Source organism: Triticum dicoccoides, chromosome 3B (assembly GCF_002162155.2).
Source record: "Triticum dicoccoides isolate Atlit2015 ecotype Zavitan chromosome 3B, WEW_v2.0, whole genome shotgun sequence".
Classification (NCBI taxonomy): domain Eukaryota; kingdom Viridiplantae; phylum Streptophyta; class Magnoliopsida; order Poales; family Poaceae; genus Triticum; species Triticum dicoccoides.
Genome location: NC_041385.1, coordinates 571,833,618 through 571,861,297, shown reverse-complemented (window position 1 = coordinate 571,861,297; position 27,680 = coordinate 571,833,618). Strand labels below are relative to the sequence as shown.

General features: G+C 40.8%; 1 protein-coding gene across 1 annotated transcript; it reads right to left on the bottom strand.

Annotated features, from left to right (window-relative positions):
- Window positions 1–88: 88 nt before the first annotated feature.
- LOC119277154 (protein MON2 homolog) lies at window positions 89–27,680 on the bottom strand. Its single transcript, XM_037558389.1, has 44 exons — window positions 27,398–27,680; window positions 25,305–25,490; window positions 24,892–24,981; window positions 24,233–24,306; window positions 23,998–24,153; window positions 22,898–23,009; window positions 22,701–22,756; window positions 21,115–21,169; window positions 20,974–21,030; window positions 20,414–20,515; window positions 19,287–19,367; window positions 19,159–19,211; window positions 17,903–17,972; window positions 12,800–12,863; window positions 12,540–12,688; window positions 12,339–12,463; window positions 12,191–12,248; window positions 11,869–11,966; window positions 11,076–11,163; window positions 10,924–10,989; window positions 10,792–10,851; window positions 10,612–10,698; window positions 10,309–10,483; window positions 9,396–9,439; window positions 9,175–9,306; window positions 8,974–9,102; window positions 8,850–8,902; window positions 8,723–8,771; window positions 8,441–8,499; window positions 7,730–7,917; window positions 7,498–7,652; window positions 7,218–7,346; window positions 7,039–7,124; window positions 6,215–6,330; window positions 6,009–6,121; window positions 5,048–5,171; window positions 4,849–4,967; window positions 3,927–4,131; window positions 3,662–3,833; window positions 2,596–2,920; window positions 2,307–2,446; window positions 2,089–2,210; window positions 1,759–1,960; window positions 89–588 (listed from the first exon to the last, which is right to left on the bottom strand). Exons 1-44 carry the CDS (start codon window positions 27,500–27,502, stop codon window positions 510–512), a joined length of 4,908 nt encoding a protein of 1,635 aa, XP_037414286.1. The 5' UTR covers window positions 27,503–27,680; the 3' UTR covers window positions 89–509.

Below are 27,680 nucleotides of genomic sequence, written 5' to 3'. Positions count from 1 at the left end.
AAACTTTAATACAACTTGACCGAGGGAGTATTACTTTAGTACAACTTGACCGAGGGAGTATTGTGTCAGGTAACCATTTTCGGAAAGCTGATAAAACCTCTGGCAAAATGAAAATCACTCGCCAAGGTGAAAAATACAACTGTAGTGGCTTGAATGTGCTTACAGATCATTCACCAGTGTAAACGGTTCATTATTTTGTATCAACACCATCACAGCCTTAATCCACAATTCAAAATACAAGTTACTCTCACAACTAGAGGATGACTACTGCTACGTCAAACATGAAAAATATTGGCTATATACCTAATGTATACAGAAACAGAAAACAACTTCCTCGACAAAATGTTACATGTACAACCCTATTCATTTATAGATGTGATTCCTCGAGCGCCTCTCGCCCGTCATGGCGGATATACAGGATCATGGATGTAAATGAAGAGGTGGAATACTAACGAAGACATAGCATTCCGGTCCAGCAAAAGAATAAAAACGGAGTTCATCATTCATCTTTACGTCAGGCGTTGCAATCCTAGCTCTGAGGAGATGAGTCTGAGAAGGACCTGAACAAGCTCCCGAACCCTGGCTTCTCTGATGCAGGGACAACAGAATGCCAGTGTAAATATAAAGAGTAAGAAGACAAATAATGGCTCAAATGAACCCAAAATTAAAATAAAGATTACATGTTGACCACCGTTGTGAGGATTGAGATTCTCGATTGAGTAGGATATATTCTGATAGTATGAAAGACATTATTTAAGAAAACAATAGTCCACAGGAATCATTTATTCTTACTTTATACAAACAATTGTTGATATTAATGGGAAAATTCAGGAACAGAATTCTGGTTGAACTGATCAACTAACAGCTCATTACCGGTAAATAGAACCAAATAGTTATACCAAGTTGGCAACATTTTTCCTGCTAGGGAAAGATAAACACCCATGAGGGTATTTTCCACGAATAGTCAAACGATATTGTCCTACATCGCCACCTTTTTCTAGAACATGGGTATTGCTATGTTCATCGTATTAATTTAGAGATTGATCTATTGATTTTTTTTCAAAGGACTAATGCAATCACATAGCAAAGGAGTGCCCAGTTTTAACCTTTAAATGATCATTCAGACTGGGTTTACAAGATTGACACTTGCAGTGATCTACACCACATTTCAGTTCTTACATTCTGGAGATGGAGCAACAAGTTATTTCTCAGCTGACAGCTAGTTTGTGGTCAGAAAGCGGCTATTACTTAAATCAGCAACGTAACTTGCTAGTCAGTTTGTATCCCCAGAGAGTAACTCTGATATTACTTGCTCACAGCTCTACAGTGCCAGCTCACAGCTGTGTTATTTGTGCAACTATCAACAATGTACTGGAAACTCTAGTGCTATTGGGATTTGGGAACCTCTCAGTTATGCCAGGGATAGATCTACATTATTTACTAGCGATCCTACGTGTTACCTGGGTAGCTTTAATACTAAAACGTGACTTGATACATCCGTATTTAGACAAATCTAAGACAAGAATTTTGGGACGGAGGGAGTACTTAATTGCAGCTACAATCTTTGTACACTCTTTGACAGCAACTAGTGAATTGTACAGCAACTACCAGTGGTAACTTTGGTCGTAACTTTGCATTACTTGCTAACAATTTCACAAATCACTATCTACCTAATTTAGGTATTTCTTACTGTCTGAAACATTAGCTCTATATTATACTTCCTACTAACTCTATAGGACTAGAAAACCCTTCTCTCACCTTGAGACGACAAGCTCAGAGAAAGTGGGAAGCAACGACAACAAATGGGCCCTCCCATGGGACTGGTTTTCCCGTAAAGCATCTTTCAGGTACAGTGGTATGTTGAGAGCATTAGCTGTTTCAATATCTAATATTAGCCTAGCAAGCTCTTGAAGGACACAAACCGTTTCTTCAATCCTCACACTAGGCAATGGACGGTCTCCTGCAACAATATAACATTATCATTACAAAATTGGGGGCATTGCTGTAGAAAATTAATATACTAGTGATGCAACAACGTTACTATGAAAGGAAGCTCAAGATTAAATCATCATCGATTTTGAAAAATACCTAGGTCATTTTCATCAGCTAAAAACTGACCCAGTATAACCTCACATCGCTTTGTAAGAATGGAAATAGAAACTTTGCTGGTTTCTGATACTGCAGGGTATGAGCTTGTCTTCGATATACAACTGCAATTATAGGAACAAGTTAACATTGTGTGTAAGTGTACTCTCACTTTGGTAGTTGGCATAAGCAAGCAAATGAAATAGAAAAAAATGTTGCACCTGCATAAAGAAAACATCATCTGCAAACAGCCCAGAGAAAATCTGCTGCAGTGCAATGGTAGAAGACCGACAGTTTGAATAGGTAGGGATCCTGTTCGTGATGCACAACGATCAAGACAGTTCACAAGCCTTTGCAATACCTGGAGAGAACAGACATTTGAAGTACCAGTTAGATGGACACAATTGAGCCTTTACAAGGACAGATTTTTTAGAACCCTTCCAAGCCACAACTAGTTATCTCTCATGTACAACTGCAAAGCTAAAGAAATAAATCTTATTATGAACAAACCTCAACAGGAGCCTCCTTCTGCAATTTCAGAACACTGTCTCCAAAAACAGTGAGGACAGTCATCTCAAGGCTCTCATCAGCTGTAGCAGAGTCAGCTGAAGGAACATCTGAAGACAACACACGCCCACAAGATCCAACAAGAAAGGTTTCATATACATCTGCAACCTCCTTCCAGAAGCGAGCTCTAGAAAGTCTATATGAATTCATGTCACTTCCACATTCAGCATTTTCCTGTCTCACCTCATCTGTCACAACACGATTGAAGCATTCAGCAGAAACTCTCCAAAGGGTACCCCTGGGATTGTCTCTCCTTGTGTTCATGCACCTGCGTTAACAATTTCCAGAGTAAGTAAGGAGTAAATAAACAATCTGATGAGGGACAGTAGGAGAAAGGTAAAAAAAAGAAGTCAATTTTGATTTCTAAATCTATCCTCAAGTCATATGTTATTGCATTCATTTTCTTAACCTTTAAGTAATCTCCTCTAGAGTCTTCTATCTATGGGTAGAAGCTGAGATGTCCTTTAAGTAATGTTTTCTAGAGTCTAGTGATGAGTAGAAGCTGAGATGTGAAGGCTTCACAAAGCCTATAAATAGAGGTCCTTGCCTCTAGTTTTATAACTCAGACTATGTACCCACTACTGACAGAACTTGGCGTTCTTATCCAAGATCTTGGCATAGATTTGTGTTCTAGGAGTTTCTGGATTGAATTACTGCTGCCATATGAGCCTATCTCTGTCTCGAGCAATATCTAGCACAACATGTTGAAGTTGCTCCTCGACAACCCTGTGCTGCTTCACAATCCAATTTCATAGGCTCATTATCTAGATGGTTCCAAATTAACCTTCCATGACTTTGTAATTAGTATGAATACTCTGCAGTAAGCACATGGATCTTCACTGGGGAAAATATTCTTCCTTTTGCATTGTATCTTTGTAACTACAACCAATACAAGTTGTGTTTACCACATGAAAAGCCAAGGAACTCCAGATGCACAGGTTTACAACATAACTATTACCCCCAAAGCTTTGCTAGGGACTGTTAAGGTTGTAAAGCTAAGGCAATTTACCTTCCAAGACCTTGAATAACTTGTGGTGAGGCACTACACCTTTCATTTGATGGAGCCTCCAGGAAAAGGTTGACCATGATTGGCACAAGCTTTTCTATAAATAGAATGCCCCAGCCAAAGCCCACCACAGTATCCCCTTTTGTGCCAGTGCCATTGATATGGCCTTGTTCAACTGTAGCCATGATAAATTACACACAAATTGCTCAAGATATCATATTTCTTAAATTACACAAACATGTATGCACGATATGATAACATGTCTTACCAGAAGCACGCTTTGTGCCATTGGCCAGTGCATCAGAATTCTGTTCACGTACTTCTTTACTATTCCTGTGCAGGGGGCTTTCTTCTCCGTTAAGATAGCATAGCAGCTCAAGCAGGAGAGGCGACCACATTGATGATAACATAGTTGTTGGGCGTAGCATAGGAATAATTTCTAAGATACCACGCTGCACAGCAGGGATGCTACCCTAAAGCATAAAAGGCTAAGTGAGTTGTGAAGTTCAATATGTCCTGTTCTACAGCATGGAAGTTGTCAAGGTAGGAACATGGAATTGAAGAAAAAGATTCCAAGAGTACATATGAGGGAAATGAAGATTAAAGGCTCCTTTTGTGGTTGTCACAAAATAAGTTCCACAGATTTATTTTTTCAAGAGAACAGCATGTATTTCTGTCAAGCATGAGAAGAGTGAAATTAAAGAACCATGGAATAAAAGGCACCTTCTGGGACTATCTAAAAGACAAAACAGAGACTAAAGCTTCTTTCATGGTGTATTATCCTACCCAGGGTATAAAAACAAGAGAAAGGTTTGTTGTGGGCCACTGTTAGTTTCGGAAAGGGAATATTAAACTAGTTGTTTCCGGTCAAAACATTTGGAACTGGTCAAAAATGGTTGTAAGCCGAGCAACTTGCAGACGACAGTAACACACCACTAAACATTCCAATCCCAGGCTGGTTGGACCTCAAACAGTGGGAAACAGCCAGTTCCGAATGGTTGTGTAAGTCCTACTCATCATGCCCACATTACCTTTCTAAAAACGCAAACATAACCCGCTCCCCACCGTGCATGGCTAACCAGGGAAAATATCCACATACTTTACAGTTTACACAGGACATTTCTAGAATTCTACGTTGAACTCCACAGTGTAGCAAACAATACTAATAAAATTGGAGTTCACGAGCATACCAATTCACTGTCATAATCTGAAGAATTCATGGAACTCTTAATCATTAGATGCATAACAGCCATGAGCCTTAGATACATGTCATCATTAAATAGAGATTGCGCTTGAACGTAAAGATCTCCTGCATAAATGCAACATGATTAGTAGCTCGTTGCAACACATGGAACTTATCAACACAAACTACGAAGTCCAGAAATTTACCAAGACCACGAAGGACCTCTTGCTTCACCTTATCAGCCGAGTCACTCTTATAGTTTGGTGAAGTTTGAAGAACAAGTTCGTAAATATCAAGAACGGATTTGACAAAGGAGGACTCTAGATTGCCCTGAAATTTTTATTAATTATACATCAAACATGTATATGTGATGATTTAAAAAACATGTACTCTTGTTTTTAGCAGAAAAAATAAAGGTGACAAGTCCACAAGACATGCCATTTATACCACTGTGAAAGTGTAAATCAAGTCCTTTAATAGGGAAGTGCAGATAAAATATTAAATCTTTGAAGAACAAGTAGGCTCCTTAAAGTTACACTGCCCCCGCATAGCTGTGAAAACATCTGATTTGTTTCTTTCAGATGCAACAAAAAACATAAACAGCCACTGCAGCCATAAGTCGTAATAGCAGTCATCAGGTGATTACATTCCGCTCACAGCTTCCATTGCCAAGATGGTAAACACGTCCACAATTACACAACCTATCTAAAATGTCAATTACTCCATTTATCCAGTCACTGGTCCAGAAATAACAGATTTATTTGCTTCACGAACAAAGTTATTATCGACAATACAGACTCGAATCATCTTTTGTTAGTGCTTTCATTAATTTGACAGCTATATTTCCTATTATATCATGAGATGACATATGCGATACCATGTATAGAACTATAAATTTATAGGGGGTAAGGAGATAGCAAATGCGAGGACATGTTTAAAACTCTGTATAAAGTTAGAGGGGGTAAGGGGATAGCAAAGGCAAGGTCATGGCATAACAGTGTTCAAATCATGAGAACAGTAGGTAGCACACTCGGTTGTTCCCATAAAGAAAAATACAACATTAAGCTTTCACCATCACAAATAATTTGAACAGGCAAATAATGACAGCTCAACAATTCAATTTAGCTTACAAACTGTACTAAGCTATCTGAGAGAGAGAGAGAGAACCTTCGGACAGTTTGAACTAACAAATGTCTGCAAACAATTAATAGCTGCAAGAGCTACCTCCTTGCTACCATTTAAGATGCTATTTTTTAGAAACGCAAGCAAAATTGCCCAACCTGCACAATTTTAAGCACAATATGTCAATAACAGTTACTGGTAATTTACTAACTGGTGCAACATAAGCATAATGGCCACTGCAGAAAACTGACCGGAAGAAAATTTGCTCAATTGCTGGAGGAGAGGGAAAAATGATCGTAAAAGCCGTGCTATACCACCTAATAAAAGAACAATAGTTTCATCCCATTGTTTTTGCGCTGTATTTCGACTGGATAAGCAAAAGAACAATCCATCAGATAAATAAAAGGGTAGAACAAGGGAAATTACCAAGAAACATGAAAGCTCACATGGAACTCGACGCTGTTTGATGCCAGAATGAGTAAGACTAAACACGAATGGGCATGTGGCTTAGTGGTGAGAGCAACGGTATTAGTTCACATCCATCCAGGTTCAGTTCTTAAGATAAACAAGGTGGGCGTAGTTAATCAGAGTACATGAACGTGTGTGCACGAAGTGTTTTTTTTTTCTTTTTGGGTTGTGGAAACTTCAATATTTTCCTACAATGAGCGAACGTGCACATGCGCTAAAATCAAAACAAGTTAGCCTACAGGATTAAGATGGAAGTAGGTTTAATGATCAACTTAAAATCTAATTTGCGGGGCGACCCGAAGATAATGGAGTTAACCAAATAACAGAGGTGGCTTTTTTTTTTAAAAAAAAGGGCAACCTGGTGCATGTAGCTCCCGCTTGCGCAGGGTCCAGGGAAGGGTCCGACCACTTTGGGTCTATAGTACGCAGCCTTTCCCTACATTTCTGTAAGAGGCTGTTTCCAGGACTTGAACCCATGACCTCATGGTCACAAGGCAGCAGCTTTACCACTGCGCCAAGGCTCACAGAGGTGGCTTTTTTACTTTAAACAAAAAAAATCATATCGAACAAATATAATCTGATTACAGTGCTTTCAAAGACTGAAAACCTGTGATGGATAAGCATATGAACAGCTTTCCCTGCACGAGTTCCTAATTCCTTCCCATGCCACTCATCTTTAGACGAGGTAGATGCCTGAAAAATAATATAAAGATTAGGTGCTAATTATAAGTGAAGAAGATTCAAGGGAAAGATCAAAACATGCTAACCAATTGCTACATTACTTACCAAGTGGGAAACATGTTCTAGCATCGGGAAAACATATATCCACAGGCAATCCTCCCACATACTTAGAGAAAGTTTTTGACCATGGGTGCAGAGAGTTTGAAACAGAGTCCGAACTGCTGAATTCCGAACCTTGGAATAAAAAAAAGTATAAATTATGCTGGGCTGTACATGTCAAAGAATTATCAATTGTGCCACGGAATCACCAATAAGCTACTCAGAAGATGTTAAGCAAATCATGAATGGCCATGCACAGAACGAATGGCATGTTGAAAAGACATACCTCCGGACGGTCATCTGCACCCAATTTTTGAAGGACGGAAAAAACTGAAAAGAACAGCTTATTGTAATCAACCAGTTGTTGCAAGGGATTTCGCTTGACGCCTTCCTCACTGGCTGCTATATCTCCCTCTTCCGTTGATACACCCAACTGAACCTCTGCAATCCAAAAAAGAGCATGTATGAATTATAGAAAACCAAAAGCAATGGTAATGTTATCTGAAGTGCCCATGTACCTTCATTCAAGTGATTAGCTTTCTGAGCAGGACATGTACCTTCATTCAAGTGATTAGCTTTCTGAGCAGGACTGCCACTTAACCCCTTCACAATAAAATCGGTCGCAGTCCACAAAAGACCAGCTGCTGTCAAACTTATGTTTATGTCAGTTTTCTGGGCACCATACGCCCCAGTAACCAAAATGCACCTGCATTTGTTGGCATAAAAGAATCAGAAAACACTGAAGCAGATATTATAAACAACTCATGAACTTTGCATGTCCATGCCCAACTTTATGAGCATCATTAACTTTACAGCTCAGGCATCATAAATTTTGTATGCAATAAATCTCCTGGTAAAAAACAAGGATTATTGACTTAGTGCATTTATTGTTTGTAACTTCTGTGAATGACTTAGGGCCTGTTTGGTTGGTGCCCATAGGAGCCCTACCAAAATGATGGCGTGCCAATTTTTTGGCAAGCGAATTTGCCACCAGGATTTCACCACCACGCGGGCGCGGAATCAGGTGCAGATCGCGCAGGTGACCAAAAAGTTGGTTAGGATCCAAAATTTTGGCTGTGATCCAAACGCGTGCCCACCCCATTGGTCAACGCCAAAAAATTGGCAAGGCAGCCATGGGCACCCATCCAAACAGGCCCTTAAGAGATTTTTCTTATACATAATAATGGAGATCTTGTAGTTTCTGGTAGCACAGCGAATTCAAGACTTACTCATCAAGACATTGTACAGGTATTGTCGCCAGTCCTTCATTCATAATCACACGTACACTCTGTAAAAAAAGTGACTGTTGAGACTACCAAACTGATTATTGGCATAACTAAAAAAACATATTTTTTTGTTGGCTCGTTCTCCATTTTAGAAGTGAACATTACGGTCCATTCCATATCCATAACCTGGTGTTAAAGGTCAATAGTACAGGCTCCGAAGTGAGCTACAAACTTTCGATTAAACTACCATGTCAAGCCAAACATAAAGACTGGTTTGGAATTTACCTGGAAACCTAAGGAGATGACATCTTTTTCAGATGCATCGGCAACAGCCCTAGAAAAAATGGACGTAAGGAACTACAGGTAACAAATACAAAATACAAAACAAATCAAGCATGAACTGCAGTAACACCTCAACATACGAAGAATGCTGGGCCAGCTATAGGACAGCTTTTCTCCATGTCTCTGAAACAGTACGAGTAAGAAGTACATTGTATGATGTACCAAATGGAAGACATACAGAACAAAGAAAGTACCTCAAGAACATGCAAAAGAATTTTCAGTGCACCCATTTGAACATCAATATTCTTGTTAGACGAATAAAGGATCACCAATGGAGATAAAACTGCATACTCAAATGATCGTGTTTCACTTTCTTCGACCGACTAGCAAGCACCGAATTCAAATTGTCAGAAAAAATCACAGAAGATGAATAAGGTAAGTTTTTGCGCTCTTACTTGGTACTCTTTCAAAGGATGAGGTGCTGAACTGATTCCCTGAAACTTTTCAGAACCCACTACAGAGCAAATTGAATGATCTAACGAATCAAGCGCCATATTACGTAATTGTGGGTTGGGGCAATTGGCAAGCTGCAATTTGTTGCCATCATCAAGATCATCATGGCATTACAAATGACAATAATAAAGCTAACAGTCAATACAAAAATATGCACTGCTACCTCAAGATGGTGTGCAGCAATTTGATCCCATATTGATTCAACTCCTGTAACATGATGAAACAAGCAAATGTAAGAAACAATGAAGACACAGTACTATGGAATCAATAACCTTTATATCCTAACTATACTGCACATTCAGTTGTAACTATCGAGTTAAAGTTTAAGATTAAGTTCAGTGCATTGTTGTTAAGCCCTTAGAAAGCTCTCACATCTATAATTCAAAGCTCATTTTTCACATAATCATTTCACGCACTGGTAAATTGTTATGCCATATTTCATGTCAGAACATGCTCGCTCACAAAACAAGGATAATAATTTAATGTGATCTATCGGCATGGATACGAGATGATATAAATTTAATACCCAATAGCCTACTACGGACCTGCAAGACGAGTGTTCACACATACTACAAAAATGACATCAGTTGCAAATTATGTTCATCGTGTGAAATTAGAGCAGAAAATAGAAAACATTGCTGTTTTATTATGCAAATGAATCTTCCTGTGTCTATACTAAAACCGTCACAAATTATTATTTTGTTTTACCAAATACTCCTTCTGTTCCAGAATATAAGGTGTATCAATTTTTGTGTAGTCAAACTTGTGTGTGTTTGACCAAGATTATAGAATAAAATATCAACATATACAATACAAAATAAATAAAATATGAAAATACTTTTAGTGATGGATCTAATGATACAAATTTGGTAATGTAGATGTTGATATATTTTCCTAAAAACTTGGTCAAACATGCACATTTGACTTTTAAAAAAACTAATACACCTTATATTTTGGAATGGAGGGAGTATATCTATTTGAGTACTTCTAGCACAGAACATTAAGATCATCACTGATTTAAATAGGCAGTTTGCCCGAAAAGAACATATCCATGCTTCAAGAAGGAAAGCACCCACGATGCAGATTATTGACAAGTATCGATCTCATGCGCTCCACTGAAAATGCAATGCTCCCAATCTGCTGGCCTGATAATTGAGAATTTCCTGATATGTGCTGACTTGACAATTGATGCAATGCAGACAAAAGTGACTTAACTGCAGCTACATTCATCAAGGCTGAACTTTCAAACAACTACATCCAAAAAGAAACAAAATGGCATTCAACGAATGCAAAATATAGTTAAGAGATGAAAAACAGCAAAAAAGAAACATTATGACCCAAAAGAAAAAAAAACTATAATATCATGTTTGCCTCCTGACCTGAGAATTTAAAGAAGAGAGAATATGGAAGTCACTGTACTGTCCAGATGTATCCCTTGAGAGTCTTGAAACAGAAGCCGATACTTCCTGTCAGAAAAATTTGTTGCGCTACTTCAGAAAAGTTAAGATCTATGAGAACGTTGATTGTACAAGAATTTAACAAACTTCACACTGTGCAACCTGGGTTGAAGCATGCGGAGAATGAATAGTTCTATCAAGTGCTGCAAGAGTCTCCAGGACCTTAAAAGTTTTAAAGAATCAGATATATAATATCACAGTAATTAAAGCTAGTTAATCTTATTCTCTACTTACCAAAACCCAGGAGGGGCCCAGGATATTGTGTAATCGATGTGCCACATTAAAAAGTGTCCGCAATGCCTGGATTAAAAAAATACCAACTATAGATATGTGATACAAATTGAGCAGGCAATGGAAACAACATAGCTGAAAATCTCGCCCGTTACCTGCACATTTTTCGGTGTCAAAATAATACTATCACGCTGATCCATTGAAGTTTCTGGCTTCTTCGATCCAGGAGAGAGCAAGATACTACTAACAGGTATAAGAAGAGAAGAAGCGCACAAGGTTAATGCAAAACTTTATGGCTTTGTTTTATAGACAGCTCAAGCACTAGTGTAAACAAGTTTATCACATAAATATTAAAATGCTAATAAATGTGCTGGCCCAACACTTAAATGGCAAAGTTTAGATTTCAAATTGACACATTAACATAATCAGCAATCACCAATATGTGCATTGCAGCATTCATCCAAAGGCAGGATCCAACTCCATTAGATTCATAGACAAAACAGATTTGGAATTGTTTTTCCTTCCTAGGATAAATTCCATGTGCTTCAGATTATTGGCCTGGAGCTCATCAGCAGCTGTATAGTGATTCCGACCGTATCATGTCAATCCCACCAGCCTCTGGTCCATTCCCATTCGCTCATGGCAAGGGAGCAAGTCGAAATAGAACAAGCAACATTGGGTTTAGGAGCAAAACCCAAAGAAAGGAAACTCCTTTTGTATACTTTATATAGACCCTGAAGTTAATGATCAGCAGGTGACATGGCTGGAACCCATCAGGTGAACAAGTATTATGACCACAAACCACAATTACTTAGACATGCCTATATAACAACTAAGCCCATTATACTGAAAAGGACATCATGTATCCAAAATGCAAGACAGACTTAAGAGGAGCTCCCCGTAGAGAAGTGCGGTATTATTCCAACAAACAAGATTTCAGTGGCATACCTTCTCTTCTCTCCTTCATTTGGGTTATTGATTGTAAACTTGCAAAGCGATGCTAGAAAAGAGTTTAATGGCTCTATAGCACGGAGCACTCCACAGGCCTGCAAGAGTTTGTGTGCCATTTATCATGGTGAAGAAAAGGTAATAATTGGTATAATTCTGTAGAAAGGACTACAACAGACAGTGGGGCTAGAAAGGATAAAATAGAAACAACAAACATCAGCATCCCATTTAAAAGCCATAGCAAGTGGGTGTCATGCTATAAGAGCACTAAAACAGGGTTTCTCCAAAGCAATAGGTAAAACAAACAGACTATTATGGTCACCTGAGTAAATGCCTGGTATCCTTTCAGTATTTCTAATATTATAGCTTCTCCCTGTGACCTATTAATTTGATTCCCATGAGCAAAGCATAGGAAAACGAGAAAACAACCTCAAGTAAAAGAAAATTGTAAGTTTGAATATGGACCTCACCTCATTAAAATAAGTGAAAGGGAGTCCAGGATGGTTAACCATGTTGAATTGACCATGGCGACACAAAGAAGAGCTGATTGTCCACTACATACCAGACGATCCACTTCACATCTTGGTGATTCAAGCTTAAAGGCAAAAAACATTTATTAAATTTACCTTCCCAAATTCTTCTAAACAATTCTTTCTTTCTTACGGCCTTACCTCACCAGCATCTAGAGCCTCGTCTGTCAAAGTAGCAATGGTGAAAACTACACCTAAGAGGCCTTCAAGGGCAAGAGTGATGGTATGTGCTTCGCTAGCAACCAAAACAGCAGCATTTGATGCATCGGTATCCATGCTCCACTCAATCCCTGTAAATCGTATCAGTTTTATTTATTCGTATTTTTGGCAATTTGGGTAAACAAATGAAGAGAACAGAGGAAGTAAACTATCAACGGAATTTGAAACACTGTAGAAGGTACCTTTAGCTTTACTACTGAACATTCCAGCAACAGCTGCAAGAGTCTCTTCACTTGAATCTGAAGCCTATAATAGAATATGTGCTCAATATATGTATAGGAATGTAGCATTGCACTAGAAACAAAATGATGATGAACAGGCATCAGTCATGTCAAACCCACTGTTTCTTGTAAGACTTTACCAGCAAGATTTGATAATATGTTATGTAAACAACACAGACCAAATTTACGCCTGCGCGCAAACAGAGAATTAAGCAAGCAATGATTTCTATTTCTCTATATTGATGAAAGCAGGATACTAAGATAGGAAGTTAGCTAAAAGCATTGTTACAAATATCGGCCGATTAACTGCAGTTAACTGCTATTTGGCCCCCCTCCGATATGAGAAAGGCCTATTCGGCCCATTAACTGGGAAGCCCAGTTAATCGGTCTGACAAGCCGATTTATCGGTTGTCAGGCCGAATTATCGTCTGGCCGATTAACTAGGCAGCATATTTTGGCCCAAAGCTGTGCTGCTCTCCTTTGATGTTAGATAGTGATGTACAATTACTGCTGCTGTGTTGTTGTTGTTGCTGCTCTTCTATGTATATCTAGACATCATCAGAACATCAATGTAACACTCTTCCTTGTTGCTATGTAGCCTAGGATTGCATATTTAGACATTCAGTACAATGCATGTTGCTATGTAGCCTCGAATATATAAATATGGCCCTAGCTAACCTACCGACAAATGGGTTACCGATATATTCAGTTAAATAGCCGATTCGCCGATTGATCCCTTATCAGCCCCCGACCGATATGGTACCAATTACCGATATCCTGAACAGTGGCTAAAAGGAGAGCTGCTGAAGTCAAAGCAGGGGTATGCTGCTAACTTGAGTATAAAACAAGAATGAACATACCAAGAAAACTTTGGAAAATGCACTTATGGATGACAGAAGATAAGAAAAGTGTAGCTCTGGTGGTTTGGCATTGCACCCAGCCATACAGGCCAGGTGAATCTCCACTCCTCCGTTTTCTAATATAAGAAATTTCTTAGGAATGGTCTTTCACAAAAATAACATCCAACTGGAATCAACTCATCAAGGCTGCAGTGCCAGTTACTATGTTGTTTCCATGTTAGCCCATGATTTTGATGCTGGTAGAGAATGACCTTTTGTTGAAATAAGACAGAATGTTGGGCAGTGGAATCACCTCGTCCAATAGGGGCAACATAGGCTCATACCTGTTAAGTGTTAGATTAGCCTTGTGTTCTATTGGCCTGTGTGCATTGTGTGGTTAGACCTACAGGGTGAACAGGAGGAAGTATTATGATGTCTCACCTAACTTAGGTGACTCAAATACACGGCAGCACGATATCTAGAGCCAGGCTGAGGATAACTCATGAGATAATGTGACAGGACGTGCCTCACTAACTTGCTCAGAGAAACAAAAACCAAGGTACGATCAAAATTACCGTTTTCGGCATAGAGGGAAACACTTGAAGCTGTGTGTCTGGGAGTGACACCGAAGCAATCCTCTCTCGACCGCACGAAGAATCAAGGAATTTAGAACGCCGATGATGAGAGTGAACAACATCGGAGAAAGTGGGTCGCCTTGCCGAAGGCCCCTGGCATGGGAAATAGGGTGCCCCGGCACGCCATTCACGAGCACTCGAGTGAAGCCGTAGCGAGGAGGGTGGAGATCAACTCACACCAGCGCGGACTAAAGCCAAGGTGGCTGAGGATCTGGAGATGGAATGGCCACGAGACCGAGTCGAATGCCCTGGGAATGTCGAGCTTGAGCATCATGCAAGGGACCTTCAGGTTGTGGATGAGGCGCACGATTTGTTGCACAAGCAAGAAGTTGTCGTGGATGCTGCGCCCAGCAATGAACGCACTCCGGTTCGTGGACACCATGCCTCCAAGACGAGGGGCAAGCCGAACGGAGAGGGCTTTAGCAAAGAGCTTGGCGATGAGATGAATAAGGCTGATCGAACGATAGCCGAACAGGGACTCGGCATCAGCTCACTTGGGCAGCAAGGTGAAGAATGCTTCATTGAGTTTCTGGAAGCCACGAGCATTGAGAGATTAGAACTTTCCAACATGCACGAAGGAACTCCGCGGAGAACCCATCAGGTCACAGCGCCTTGCCCGTGGGCATGGATTTGATCGCATGCCAAATCTCATCCTTAGAGAATGGTCTAGAGCCGCCAGATCAAAATGCCATGAGTGAACCTCTTCTAGGGCGAGCAAGAAAGCACGTTCGTCGAAAGATCCAATGATGGCCGAGAAGTGGTCGAAGGCCGCGTCGGCAAGGGAAGCCGGCTCGGATGCGGTGCAATCCACGGTCTTGAGCAAGAAGATACGGTTCTTCTAACTGCGATGTGCGGCATGGACACGCAAAAATGCAGAGCTCGCGTCGCCGTGTTTGAGCCATGCAAATCACGAGCGTTGTCTAGCGATGAAGCGATCCAAGGACACGAGACTGAGGTAAGCAGCTTTCAGTCGCCGTCGTAACCACGTCTCGGAGGTAGACAGAAGCCGAACGTCTTGCTCGGCGGCGAGTTGAGCAATGAGCTCCCGCGCGACCAAGAGCTCAAGCGAAATGTTGCCATCGTCTTAGCGCTTCATCGTTGCAAGCTTGGAGCTGTGGCCTTAAGGTGCGCCACAATACGCCCGAATGGGTTGGAGTCATGCTCCACGAAGTTCCAAGCCTCGGGGACCACGAGGTGGAAGCCCTCAAGCTTGGGCCAAAACCCCTCAAAGTGAAACTATCTATCTCCCGGCGTAGGAGCGGCACAATACAGAAGCAGAGGGCAATGGTCGAAAGCCGCGGAGGAGAGACACTGCAAGAGGCAGTGCGGGTACTCGATGCTCCACGTAGACGAGCAAAGAAGGCGGTCATTATGCTCCGCCGCCCCGATTGGTTGTACTGAAGAGCACGTCGACATGATCCGGAGTGATCTTGCTTGCCCCATATCCTCCTTCCCGTGCAATACCTCGGCTTGCCCGTTTTGCTTGGCAAGGTGCCTATGGCCACTCTTCTTCCCCTGGCCGAGAAGATCGAAGGCAAGATCCCCACATGGCATGCTGCTATGCTATCCCTCATGATCGGTTGCCCCTGGCGAGGCACGTTCTTGGTGCTATCCCCAACCACCTCCTCGTCGCCATTGCACTCAACAAATCCATCCTCAAGAGGGTGAACCGGGCAATCTGAGGCTTCTTTTGGGCAGGACGCAAGGTCAATTGGCCTTGCGTTTGCCTGCCCCTGCACCTCGGCAGCCTTAGAGTTCGGGATCTTCACCGTGCCAATCTGGCTCTGCGCGCCTGGTAGGTTTGGCTACAACGTACCGATCTGCACCGTCCCTGGAGTCACCTTCCTCTACCTCATGACAAGGAGATTCACGCTATTGTGACGCTTCTACCTCCTGGCAGCTTGGTGATGGCCATTCTCGTCTCTTTTGGACAGACCGCTGGGTTCCCGGCCGCTGCATCGCCGAGCTTGCGCAGCTTATCTTCATGACGGTCCCTCAACGACGCCGCAAATCCCGCACTATTGAAGAAGGTTTACAACTTCCATCATGGGTACAAGATATCCAGGGTGCCCTTGGCCCTGCCGTCATGGTCCAGTATGTCGAGCTTTGGCGCTTGCTCCGCCACTCCCACCTCTCAGATATCTCAGACAAACTAGTCTGGCGTTGGACCGAGCCCGAGTTTACGCCACCGCTTCTTGCTACTCTGCCATGTTCATTGGCTCGCTGTCGGACCCACATCGGCGTCCAACTTGGAAAACTTAGGCGCCTCTGAACACCAAAATTTTCATGTGGTTGGCCGCCCAAGACCGGTGCTGGACCGCGGAAAGGCTCGCGTGCCACGGCTTGCCTCACACAGATTATTGCCTCCTATGCGACCAGGAGCCAGAGAGCATGCAACACCTCCTGGTTGGCTGCTCCTCACGCCAGCTTTGGTATGAGTTATGAGTTACTCACTTGGTGCCATTCCACCATTGCTCCACCACAACCCAACAACCTCTTCTTGGAGTGGTGGTCCACCACGTCCCCTTCCTCCTACCGAAAAGGGCTCTCTTCCCTCTTCCTTCTGACGGCATGGTACCTTTGGAAGCATCGGAATGGATGCGTGTTCGACGGTCCACACCCCTCCCTGAGCCACCACCTACAGCTCATCAAGGATGAAGCTCGGCTATGGGCGCAAGCGGGTGCTTTTGGCTTGGCCAACATTTTTTTTCGAGAAAACGCAAAAGAGCTTGCATTTCATTGTATTGAAAAGACGGGGTTTAATAGTTACAATCCTCCTGGGAGGCAGTTACAGCTCGGGATGAAAGTCAATGGACGTCCCAGGTTTGCGGGATAATGGCTCTTAGCCCTAACGCGCCAGCGGCGGCCCAAAGGGCGGCCTCCTCCTTGATTTTTGCGAGCAGGTCGGCAACCAGGGGGCGGCCACGGTTGAAGACGCAGTCATTCCGGTGCTTCCAAAGCATCCAAGGGACTAGCAAGACCACAGAAGCCAGGCCTTTGCGCATGGGCTTGGGCGCGAGCTGCCTAGCGGATTGCCACCAGTCATTGAGAGATGGCTCATGATCAGGCGTGGGGCTTGGCCAGCATCATTAGGGAGTAGTCTGCATGTGGTAGTTTAAATCCCCCCTCCCCCTCTCTTTCTTCCGACATTCCATTTTGTTTGAGTGCCAAAGACCTTGTAACTTGTTCTAGTCTTCTATCAATGAAAGATATGCAAACTTTGCGTATTCGTGATTTTTTTTTACCGTTTTCAACAAAGCTCCATTTGGGATGTGCAACTACTTTTAGATCAATATGCCAGCCGAGCATATGGTATGGATGCCTATCAGCATGAGTGAGAAGTCAGTTCATCTAATACAGCATATAAACAGAAAGGCAGCTTATACTAGAGATGGTATTACCAAGTCAATACATCTGATCTTGAGACACAAATCATGCACAAAAATAAATAAAGAATCTACTATCCAAAAGAAAAGGAAGTCATGTCATGAAAGTGGTACAAGAACATACAAGGAACTGAAATGTGAGACTAATTAGAAGTGCAATGCCAACAAACCAAAATGAGAATGTTATGTGGTAAGGTATATCACCTGAATAGTAGCTACCACCAAAGCAAGCGCTTTAACGATGTTCTCCACAACATTAGTATTTGTAGGGTTTCTGTATTAATAGCAAAAAAAAAATTAACTGAGGTTTTCCAGAATAAGTATAAATGTACCCAATGTATAATGTATGCCCAGAGATGAAAAGCATCAGTGTAGTAACTCGTATGACAAGGAGGTACAAAGCAGGCTTCTGACCTAAGTAACAAATTTAAAACATAACAGAGGGGCTTTCAGTTGTTGCCTTCATCAGTTAATCTATATAAGGGTAAAAAAAACCTTAGTTGCAACCCCAATAAGGTCTTTGCACAACACCAGTAGCATGTTAACAACTATCTATGTCGCCGGTTAGAATCCTTAAATTCCCTTGGGAGGTTTATACACATCCAATCACCAAAAGAAAACAAGGTTCACTGATATCTAAGAAGTGAACCTTTTTAAAATGAAATTTGACTTGCCATTTCCATCAATTAAACATAAATAAATAATGATGCTAAACATTTTAGGATCATGGTCTCTCCGGCAGGATTTCTTGAATCTGCCTACTTGTCCTATAGCAACAGTACTATTGACAGCACTGCAACCTTATCTATCATCCTTTAACCCAATTAACATAACTTTACATAAAAGATGTGTTTAGCCTAAAATGGGTGTGAAAAATGAAGTAAAAGTTCAAGAATCTATGCATTAATACATCACACAATTGTCCCTAATTTGGGATATGAGTTACCGCAACTATATTTTCAAGTCCAGCTAGACTCGCAAGGCTATCATAGCACAAGAATGAACTATGACAGACTTCACAGAAGATAAAGCTTCCTGAATCCTGATTAGATATTTGGTAGTTCACCTCATTAGAGGCAAAAAGGATGGAAAGGAATCAAACATGTCTCAAGACACTGGTCTAAAAAACCTTTCTCTCAGACAAATGAAGCAAGTTACAAAATTTCAACTTAATATAACTTCCATCATGATATGTGCTACCTACATGCCTACGCAAGTTAAACTGTGGAACCAATTCTCTTAGAAACAGACAATTAATAATACAATGTGAATGTGAATTATGAGCCAGTTTATAATATTGCCAACAATTATTTTTCGGAAAGACATGCAGACACAAACTTTCTATCCTGCAACACAAGCATGATGTAGGAGCTTCTAGACAAGTCAAAAATAAAGTCAGCCATAGGCATAGAAAGACCACATCAAAAGAAAGCATGGAGTTATGGGGATACAATACATACATGTCAAACGTCTGAAATAGGGAGCGCAGAGTGCGAGCTTCTACACAAAAACCCTGGTAATCAGAAGGTACACACAAGTAAGAACAGATCATCGACAAACATCAATTTCCATTGTATAAGGAACTTACCCTCAAAATTTCGAGAACAAGTATCTGATGCCATAAAGGTAAATCCAGGCGGGTAACTTTCACAAGCATGTTCAGAAATACCTGTCAACAGAAGCATCTTAATGCTCATGTAGGATAAATAACCAGAATAAAGTAAAAGCACCTTGAGCACTTGTTAAGTCATTATTATATAGAGCTGTCTAATTGACTATTTCATCCTTCAAGTGAACTGAAAGTACAACCTATTTTGCTCAACATACACGATCTTATGGTTGAACCTATTTGGAAATATATATGGAACGAACTACCATTAAAATGGCAGAATGACAACTCACATCAACAGTTAAATCACTGATAGAACAAACTAGGGCTGATTGTTGATGTCAATGGATGGTAAAGTGAATAATTCTGATTCATGGGGTCGTTGAAAGATGTTGGTTACTCTTGGTGCTCAATCACACCAATCCAGATAAGATCCAATGGTCAAGATTGTCTTTACTATTTTAAAACCAGTCATAACTATGTGTACTGAACCTGGATAGCTAGTCCAGCAGTTCTTTTGTTTCTAACTATAACCTGCTCGATAGTTAGCAAAAGCTATCGGTTGGACTCACATTAAGTATAGATTTGCAGTCTTACATATTGCAGAAGGGGTTTACTGATAGAACTGCACCGGGAGGTGATACCACTTATCAAGTCAGAGAGAGTTTCGATGCCAGTGCTTAATTTAAAGCTGCTATGCGAAAGCCATTTGCAAAAGATCTAACAGCCGTTCCTATTAGAATTAGATAAATACCGCTATCCCATGGTTCTTCTCACGTTTCCAGTGGATTGTTCTGTCATCTGGGACATAGTGATATCTTCCTTTCACAGTTTGATTTTTAGACAAACGTAGCTAACAAAAAATGCAAACCTCTGAAAGTGGTTCTACCAAAAGAGATTGCCAATTGCCATAATCCACTGCAATGCCAAACAGAACCTAGTTATTATCAGCGGTTTTCTGGGCTCCGGTTGATCAATTAAAGTTATCAGAAAGTTTCTGTGTTGGAGCTTAAGTTGATCGTTTTAGATGGTTTAATTCAGACTATTTAGTGGCTCACAGGCCCATTGCGGTACTGGCATGTACATGAGCTTGGACAGAACAATACCTCACTTTCAGTGACAAGTGAAGAGCTGTAGAGTCTGATAACATGAGCAACCAAACGTAGGACTAAACGGCGAAAAGCAGGTTCCCCTGCTTCACCTTCAAGCTGAAGATAAATAAATCAGCAAACATATCAAGACAGAATCAGTTAATAACTGGATCATGCATGAAGTCGGGAAACTAAATAAATCAGCAAAGATATCAACACAGAATCAGTTAATAACTGGATCATGCATGATATCGGGAAACGGAAATAGTAAAGAACTCATGAAAATCCATTTTCATTTATATATTTTTATTTCCTTGCAACTGAACTAGGTACTAGCACATCAAAAGATGAGGTTCACCATTTGACATTTTCCTTCCTGGACTTAACATAGATACTGGACTCGATGCACCTAAAAGTACTTGAAGGGCACTTCAAACTTCTTGGTTAGTAAAGTGGTAGGTCATATTCGTGCTTCTGCATATAAATTTTGCAACAGTGGCGAGGCCTTATAATTTTCTGACAAGACATTTAGCATGCTATACATTTAAAAAAAGTCCTTATTTTCATTTACTTACCTCCACATTCGTGCGGAGTGAAGTCATAAGAAGTGAGCATATTTGATGGCGCAATACCTGGCAAGTTTTAAGAGGCTCTTTTGTTATGGATCAATGGTTAACAAAAATGTCTGAGGACAAAATATGTACATAAACACGAACCTGCTGGTAAGATAATAATGCCCGGAATACAGGAACATATGTCGATAGCACAAACCTGGCACAAAGCATGTCAAGATAAACTCAGCAACAGAGTCAGGACTCAGGATAAGTTATCTTCAAGTCCAATCCTAAATAATATCAACATGTTATAAAAGGGCAGCCCGGTGCACGTAGCTCCCGCTTGTGCAGGGTCCGGAGAAGGGTCCGACCACTTTGGGTCTTTTGTACGCAGCCTTTCCTTGCATTTCTGCAAGAGGCTGTTTCCAGGACTTGAACCCGTGACCTCATGGTCACAAGGCAATAGCCTTACCGCTGCGCCAAGGTTCCCCTTTCATATATTCTATAAAGGGCAGCCCGGTGCACGTAGCTCCCACTTGCGCAGGGTCTGGGGTAGGGTCCGACCACTTTGGGTCTATAGCACGCAGCCTTTCCCTACATTTCTGCAAGAGGCTGTTTCCAGGACTCGAACCCGTGACCTCATGGACCTCATGGTCACAAGGCAACAGCTTTACCGCTGCTCCAAGGCTCCCCTTCCATATATTCTATGAATAAAAAAAAGTTAAAAGCAGCTTGCTGATGAAAAGATTGCCATCACTAATCTGCCTAAACTATAATGGAACTGAGAAAAATAATACAACAATTTTTGGTGTTACTTAACAAATAAAATAGGATAATCAGCAACAAATCACAAAACAAATGCAAAAACAGAAGAAAAATGCACTTAAAAAAGAAACAGAAAAAATATTGAAACAAGTTAATAACAATCCAGAAATTTGGAGAACGCTTTCATAACTCTGACCAAACAAAATGAAGAACAAACTCAAGTCAACATGACTAGTAAATTAACGATGTGCTGGCTTAATCCAAATCTGACATATTTAGCCCATTTAACATATCTAGAAAGAAAATATAAAAATGAAACAAATATTGTTCCAGATTACAAAGAACTGACTGTATCTATTGTTCGTAACGGAACCATCTTTGAGCAAGTAATGTGAACTATTGCACTTGAATCAATACATCTTGTTTTCACATTGGATTATCTTTGAGATAATAGTGTGATACGTAGTGCTTCCATGCTCCCCTCAGAAGTGAAAACTGGAAAAACGCATTAAGGGTTTGAATTGCAACAGTCCATTATTCCACTACCGCCAACATCTTCAAAGATACAAGGTGCTTACAGGTAGTTTTCTTGCCATACTGAAGAAAAAATGTACAAATCCACGGGCACAAATTAAATGCTTCGTTAAGCACTAATGCTTGCATGGGCACTTGTGAGTTTGTAGGAAGATGTAACCACCTAAACGCGTGTGTACTTGCACTAAAGGGTTGGCCTTTTTAATGGATGCTTATGTCGCAAACGACCCTCTTCTAAGTATCTCGCGAAGCACCTCCTTCATGAGAGATGCTCGTGCACTTCAATTTTTAGAAGACATGTGAATGCAGCAGCTCAAGTAAACAACCTTTCATCCAACACTAAACTTTGTTAAAACACAAAATGTGTAGAATATTGGGCATCATGAGAGCTGTGACAACTGACTAATATGGAAGTATCCCAAGATTTTCAGTATGAAAAGAGAACTTACTCAAGTATGTCAAGGGCAAACGTCCGATGCAGTGACTGAGCATGCAACCACCTAGCCTAAAGAAAGAGACAGTAGTAACTTTATCAAGAAACTTAGGTCTAGAATACTAAATAAAATGTAGCAGCAAAATGAGCCAGTTAATTACACATATTTAACGAAGAATGGAAAAGGTACAGTCAGAAATTGTTCACACATACAGATCCACCTGCAGCAAGAGCAGTCAGGTCTTCGAGCAGACGGAGACCGAGTTTTCCAACGTCAGTAAGATCTTCCCTCATGGTGAGTTCTCCATAGCTAAACGCTAGTGATCTGTGAAGCAGGGTATGTTGAATATCAAGTTTTTTTCTACATCATCTGGAAGGAAAAGGTTGATGGAACAGAAACACAAGCAATTTAGAATTGGTTAAACTATCATCCATGTTAACGGCATGACCATGACAAATGTACTAAAAAAGCACAGGAGCAATGAGCAAGATCTCACTTGGTCAAACGGGCAACACAGATGTGCATTCATCAATAAGTATCCATCACACAGCAAAATATAATGATGGTGCAGCTGATAAGATTCGAAATGCATATGATGCCAATGTTGTCAATGGACAGAAATACTAACAGAGAAATATGAGCTTCAGATACCCAAATATACAAGATAGTAGAAAAGAGAGGATTGTTGAAGGATAGAAGTTAATCTGCACTGACTGAACAGTCAATTAGCTACTACTCCATCAGTTCCGAATTATAAGATGTTTTAATTTTTTCTGAATCGGATGTATATAGACGCGTTTTGGTGTGTTCATTCACTCATTTCAGTCCGTATGTAGTCTTATATTTGGAACAGAGGTGATACACCATAACAGGCTAATAAGAATATCTTCTATCAAAAATATAATAGTATTGCTTGAATGCTCATATTATTCTATAATCATGATTAAACAACAAAGAATGGGATCATCACATAGAAGCCAGACACTTCACAATAATACTCGGCATCCTGGTTTCTAGCTTAACTGTCTAAATATTTATGATCCACTCTTGATACCTTTCACACTTGAATACTAGAGCAAATCTTTTAGGGATTTTTTTGCCACGCCTTGGCCTGTGATTAGTGTTTCATCTCATGTGTGTCCCATCTATGGATAATATGCCAGACACGAGCGGTTTGATGCAACATGAATTTTTTTTCTATAGATGATAATGCATAAAGGTGTGTTTCTTACTAACAAACTTGTTATGATATTAGCTGTATTGCTACTTGATGAGAACAATATTAAAGAAAGAGAAATAGACTGAGCCTTACAGCGTATGGCCGAAGCTACGAGTAACATTGTTGGCAACAGAGCTAGCACTCGAGCCGAGTCTTGCTGGGGATGCTTTACCAGTCGGAAGTGATTCGGCAAGAACAACATTATCAAAGACCAATGCCACTGCTTGTCTAAATGTAGCTGCTGCCGTGCTAAATGAGAAATGTATGATTTAGGAGATTGCCACAAAGAAATTCTGAATCCATGAGCCAACAACTTGAATGGGCTTACTTGCGGACACTGTCAGAAGATCGACTGCTTTCAAGTAGGTGAAGACATATGCCAAGGGCTTGAGACATGTCCTCCTGAGAAATGAAACAATATGCTAATAAGATAAACCTGTGGACAGTAATAGTAATGATTCCCAAAAGGCATTCAATAAATAGTACGTCATCCTGTAGAATTGCATGAACTACCAAAATAGTCAAGTTTCACATGCATTCCAAGAAATAATCAACAGCAGTGTTCCCCTCTCTCATCAGAAACAAAAATTCATGGTACAGTCAGAGTTACTCTCTGCTGTTGGACATAAAAAAGTTTCCTGGATTGCTGTAATGAATAAAAAAGCACTATGTTTTGAAACATAAACATCTGGTAACCCAAATTCAAACACCAGGCACCAGCACTCCAAAGAAACAAAATGAACAGGCAGAGTGCCTTATTTTACAAAATAAATAAATTCAAATGAGTCAGATGCAAAAACGGAAGGCAAGAATGCTAACAAGTGGTGACTGCTCACTGGCTCACTTTAGAGTCGTAGATTCAACCTTTTTATAGAGGGAAGCTTCTATGTGTTATAAGGCCAGCTAAGCATACAACAGATGGTAAGAAACCATTTCATCTATTACAGACATTAAAAAATTTAGATGATAACCATTCATAACTGCTACCTCACTTTCAGGACGTAAATGTGACTGAAAGACAATCAACATTGTTTGCAATGTCTTCAGCTGAAGACTCTCATCTGGCATCTCTGAGTGCTGCAGTCAGACAAACATCACAGTTCAGTGTAATTAGTTTAAAGGTCTTGAGAGTTAACATACTACAGGATGATCCATCAAATTAAATCACACAAATATTTACAAGTGGTCAAATAAAGCACAAGATCCTATTAAAATATATATAGTTATGATGAAGAATCAGCTTTCCAAAGAAAAACACATTATCAAACTCAATTATCCAGAATAACAATTAACATAAGCCCATGAACAGAAACCACAGAAATTCTAAGGCAAATATATAAATTTATTATGCTAAATTCAAAAAAGTGAGGCGAGTGGATACATAAGTGAAGAGAACTCACATCCCTCAAAGTAGCTAATATCTCCTTCAACGCAGATGATGCTACAGCATCATGTGATATAAGCTTTTGCAAACAGGATAGTCCTATCACACTCAGCTTCACTGATTTGACACTGCATGCCATCAGAAAGATCCGTAATATATCCCCCTTTTGAGCTATTTCCCTTGGATTAGATAGAGAACGGAGCTGCAGGCCAAAAAGAATTAAAAATGAATGTAATTAAGCAAGTGGCATACCACTTATATCACATGAGAACTGAAATGAATGTTAAATGTACAGAAAAGCTAGAAAGTACTGGTATTTGTGCAGCAGTAACATAAGAAATAAGAAAAGTGATATTCATCATCTAGCTATTACAGATGAAGAAATTGTGACACTACTTGGATTATGGTAGGAATTAGTACCAGCACATAATTTTGGATGGGTTTGCTTAATCATTTTTCTGAAACTGGACATGATATGTTGTTGATGCATCCCAACAATAAATGGTGGTGAAATATAAGTATATGATAATTATCTAGTTACTTCCTTCATAAATGAAAACAACATCAAAAGCGTCTTAAACATAGAAAATTAATACAGGAAGGTAGCAGGTAGTTTCCACAAGATAAAGACTGATGCAAGGCAGCAACGTGCACAAATATGGACGACATGTCCATGCAGGCCAAGTACAACTAAATGCTGACTAAAATCTAAGCTAATTTGGTTCAGACTTCAGAGGATACTGCTGATAACAAAGACATTAGTCGTTTAACCTGTCAAATTAGTTATGGGCAACATTGTGCCCCAGCATCACTAAAGTTCACTCCTCTGTGCAGCCAAGATAACATGGCAAAAAAAACCTTGGCAGTGCAAATACAGTAAGGCTACACGAAAATATAAAAAGTGGAAACACATCCCCTCACCAACCAACACACACACGAAAGAAAAGGCAAGTGAGATCTGAAGGACTGGAATATCACTCACCCAAGAACTAGCGCCATGGACAGGAGTGCATGTAAGGTAGCTATCCATGTGCCAGAACCATGAGTTAGTTTTGAGATCTTATGGTTTCAGCTCTAGCCTACCCCAACTTGTTTGGGACTAAAGGCTTTGTTGTTGTTGTTGTTGTGTGAATGTTATTTTCATGGACCAAGTCTTCTAAGAGGTAGGGTACGGGTGATCTCACTTGATCAAATAAATATGAGCAGTAATGTTTCATTGTGCATATGTTCATAGTTCATGGCTATTTTTTGTGACAAACTAACAACTCTTGTTATGTAGTATTGCATCTTAACTATAAACCAGCACCAGTACATTTTGCTCAAGTTATGCTAATATCAAGTCATGTTTTTGTGTGTTCTATTATGAAATCCTCTAAAAGCACTTATAGGTGCCCAGTGGACAGAAACATGCAAACAGAAGAAGCCAATTGTTTGTCTCCAGTCTCCACCACAGTAAATGAAAGTTATCCCTCCAACCACAGAAACCCAGCTTAGTAGGTACAGAACCCTTCAACCTGGAGGAACCAATAAATTTCATCCAGCTCTACGGGGTGCATCAGTGTATGTGCCCAGTCTTCTTGCGCAGTTACTCGAACTACTCTCATAAGCTATGTGCCCAAAGATTTAGCTTGGGACCACCAACGAAAAACTAAGGTCACAAAATCAACTGCGACTTTCCAAATGCAAGAACCAAACCTTCAAAAAACTCACAACCATTCTCTACAGTTGAAATTATGCACCCGCCAAGTGGATAAACCCTCACTAACACTAATCATTAACCGGGACTAACTGAAGTCACAAACTGCAGCTGAAATATCTATCCTACAAGTCACCTAAGTGGGATCGGCCAAATTCTCCTGCAAAATGTCACCTAAAATCATCAAACCGGGAGTCCTGCTCCTACATCGCTAGCTCACTAACGCATTGCTATCACGAAACCAAACAGGAGAGAGTTACAGGAGACTAACAACAACTTCCAACCACAGTTCGAGATGTTTGGACACTACTCCCCTGGCCAGTTGGCCTGTTGGATCCGAAACGAGCGAGCAAGTACATGAAGGCGGAATGAGCAGCGTCACTGAAATCTCGGGGCTGAGGTGAGGGGCGGACCTTGAGTGTTGCGTGCTCGGCGGCGTCCTTGACGGCGGGGTGGCGGCGGCGCGCCTCGGCGGAGAGAGCGCGCAGATCGGCCTCCAGCGCCGCCATGAAGGCCATCTCCGCCTCTTCCTCCTCCTCCTCGGGTTCAGCCGGGAGGCTAGGGGGTTAGGGTTTTGGACTATCTCCTCGCGGAGATCGAGGGAAGACCAGACGGAGATGGAGGATTGGTGAGATCTGACGAGGTGAGACGGAGACGACGACAGGAGCTTGATGTTAGTTGCAATCGGCCATCGCT

Excerpts from the sequence above, each read along its gene's own strand:
- LOC119277154 (XM_037558389.1), bottom strand. The coding sequence starts at position 27,502 with ATGGCCTTCATGGCGGCGCTGGAGGCCGATCTGCGCGCTCTCTCCGCC. Across the intron at positions 22,757-22,897 it reads CTCTTGCTGCAGGTGGATCT|GCTAGGTGGTTGCATGCTCA; the intron begins GTATGTGTGAAC and ends CTCTTTCTTTAG. Across the intron at positions 10,852-10,923 it reads TGGGCCCCTCCTGGGTTTTG|GTCCTGGAGACTCTTGCAGC; the intron begins GTAAGTAGAGAA and ends AAAACTTTTAAG.